We start from the raw sequence: 1,554 nt of genomic DNA, 5'->3' as shown, positions 1-1,554 counted from the left end.
AGCACCTCAAAGACTTGTGCAGCATCCAAGGACCCGTGTAGCACCTCAAAGACTTGTGTAGGACCCAAATTACTTGTGTAGCACCTCAGACTCATGCAGCACCCAGAGGACTTGTGCAGCACCTCAAGGACTCGTGTAGCATCTCCAAGACCTGTGTACCACCCCAAGAACCCATGTGGCATCTCCAAGACCCATGCAGCATGCCAAGGACCCATGTAGCACCCCGAAGATCCATGTAGCACCCCAAAGATCCATGTAGCACCCCAAAGATCCATGTAGCACCCGAAGAACTTGTGCAGCACCTCAAAGACCCGTGTAGCACCTCARRRACTTGTGCAGCACYTCAGAGACTTGTGCAGCACCTCAGAGACTTTTGTAGGACCCAAATGACTTGTGTAGCACCTCAAAGACTTGTGCAGCACCTCAAAGACCCATGTAGCACCTCAGACACCCATGTAGCACCTCAAACACCCATGTGCACCCAGAGGACCCGTGTATCACCCCAAAGATCCATCTACCACCCCGAAGACTCATGTAGCAACCAAAGAACTTGTGCAGCACCTCAAGACCCATGTAGCACCTCAAGGACTCGTGCAGCACCCAGAGGACTCGTGCAGCACCTCAAAGACTTGTGTAGCACCTCAAAGACTTGTGTAGGACCCGAATGACTTGTGTAGCACCTCAAAGACTTGTGTAGGACCCAAATGACTTGTGTAGCACCTCAAGGACCCATGTAGCACCCAAGAACCAGAGGAGGCCACCCCGACAGGAGAGGCCGCCCTCACCTCATGCGCTCTTGCTCCCGCCGCAGCCGCTCCTTCTCGCGCTCCACCTGCTCGGCCTGGGCCTTCAGCGCCTTCTCGCGCTCCTCCTTCTCCCGCGCCGCCCGCTTGAACTGCTCGAAGCTGTCGCTGGAGGACTTGGCCGTGGAGGACGGCGTGGTGGGGTGCTTCTGCACCAAGCTTGCCCACGAGCCCATGTTCTTAATCTTCAGGTCCTGAGGAGGAGAAGATGGAGGTATGAGGTGGGGCTGGAGCAGGGTGGCGGGAGCCCGGCGGCTGGAATGGGTGGTGGGGCTGGAGGTGGTTGTGGGAAGGGTTGGAGATGTCTCCAGGCCTCAGGGGGGGCTGTAAAAGGAGTTGGAGGGGTCGCTGGAGATGGTGGCAAAAGAGCCTTGAGATGTCTCCGGGCTAGTGGATGGGTGCAGAAGCTCCTGGAGATGCCTCCAGCCTTAGGAAGGAATATGGAAGGTGTCAGAGATGTCTCCATCCCTAGGAAGGAATATGGAAGGTGCTGGAGATGCCTCCAGCCCTAGGAAGGAATGTGGAAGGTGTTGCAGATGTCCCCAGCCCCAAGGAGTGTGGAAGGTGCTGGAGATGCCTCCAGGCATAGGAAAGGATGGGGAATGAAGGAACATGGCAGGTGCTGGAGATGTTTCCAGCTGCAGGAACAAGCGTGGAAGCTGCTAGAGATGCCTCCAGCCCCAAGGAGTGTGGAAGGTGCTGGAGACGCCTCTGGCCTTAGGGAATGTGGAAGCTATTGGAGATACCTCCA

General features: G+C 56.5%; 1 protein-coding gene across 1 annotated transcript in view; it reads right to left on the bottom strand.

Annotated features, from left to right (window-relative positions):
• Nucleotides 1–1,554, bottom strand: part of LOC112955291 (bromodomain-containing protein 4-like) — a 16,298-nt gene that overhangs the window by 3,169 nt on the left and 11,575 nt on the right. The window contains exon 4 of the mRNA XM_026048565.1: nt 786–997. Coding sequence (XP_025904350.1) covers nt 786–997 — 212 coding nt within the window. The remainder of the gene's footprint in view (nt 1–785; nt 998–1,554) is intronic.

This window comes from Nothoprocta perdicaria, unplaced genomic scaffold (assembly GCF_003342845.1).
Source record: "Nothoprocta perdicaria isolate Ctin4 unplaced genomic scaffold, notPer1 scaffold_550, whole genome shotgun sequence".
NCBI classification, from domain to species: Eukaryota; Metazoa; Chordata; class Aves; order Tinamiformes; family Tinamidae; genus Nothoprocta; species Nothoprocta perdicaria.
This window is presented reverse-complemented; position numbering and strand designations above follow the sequence as displayed.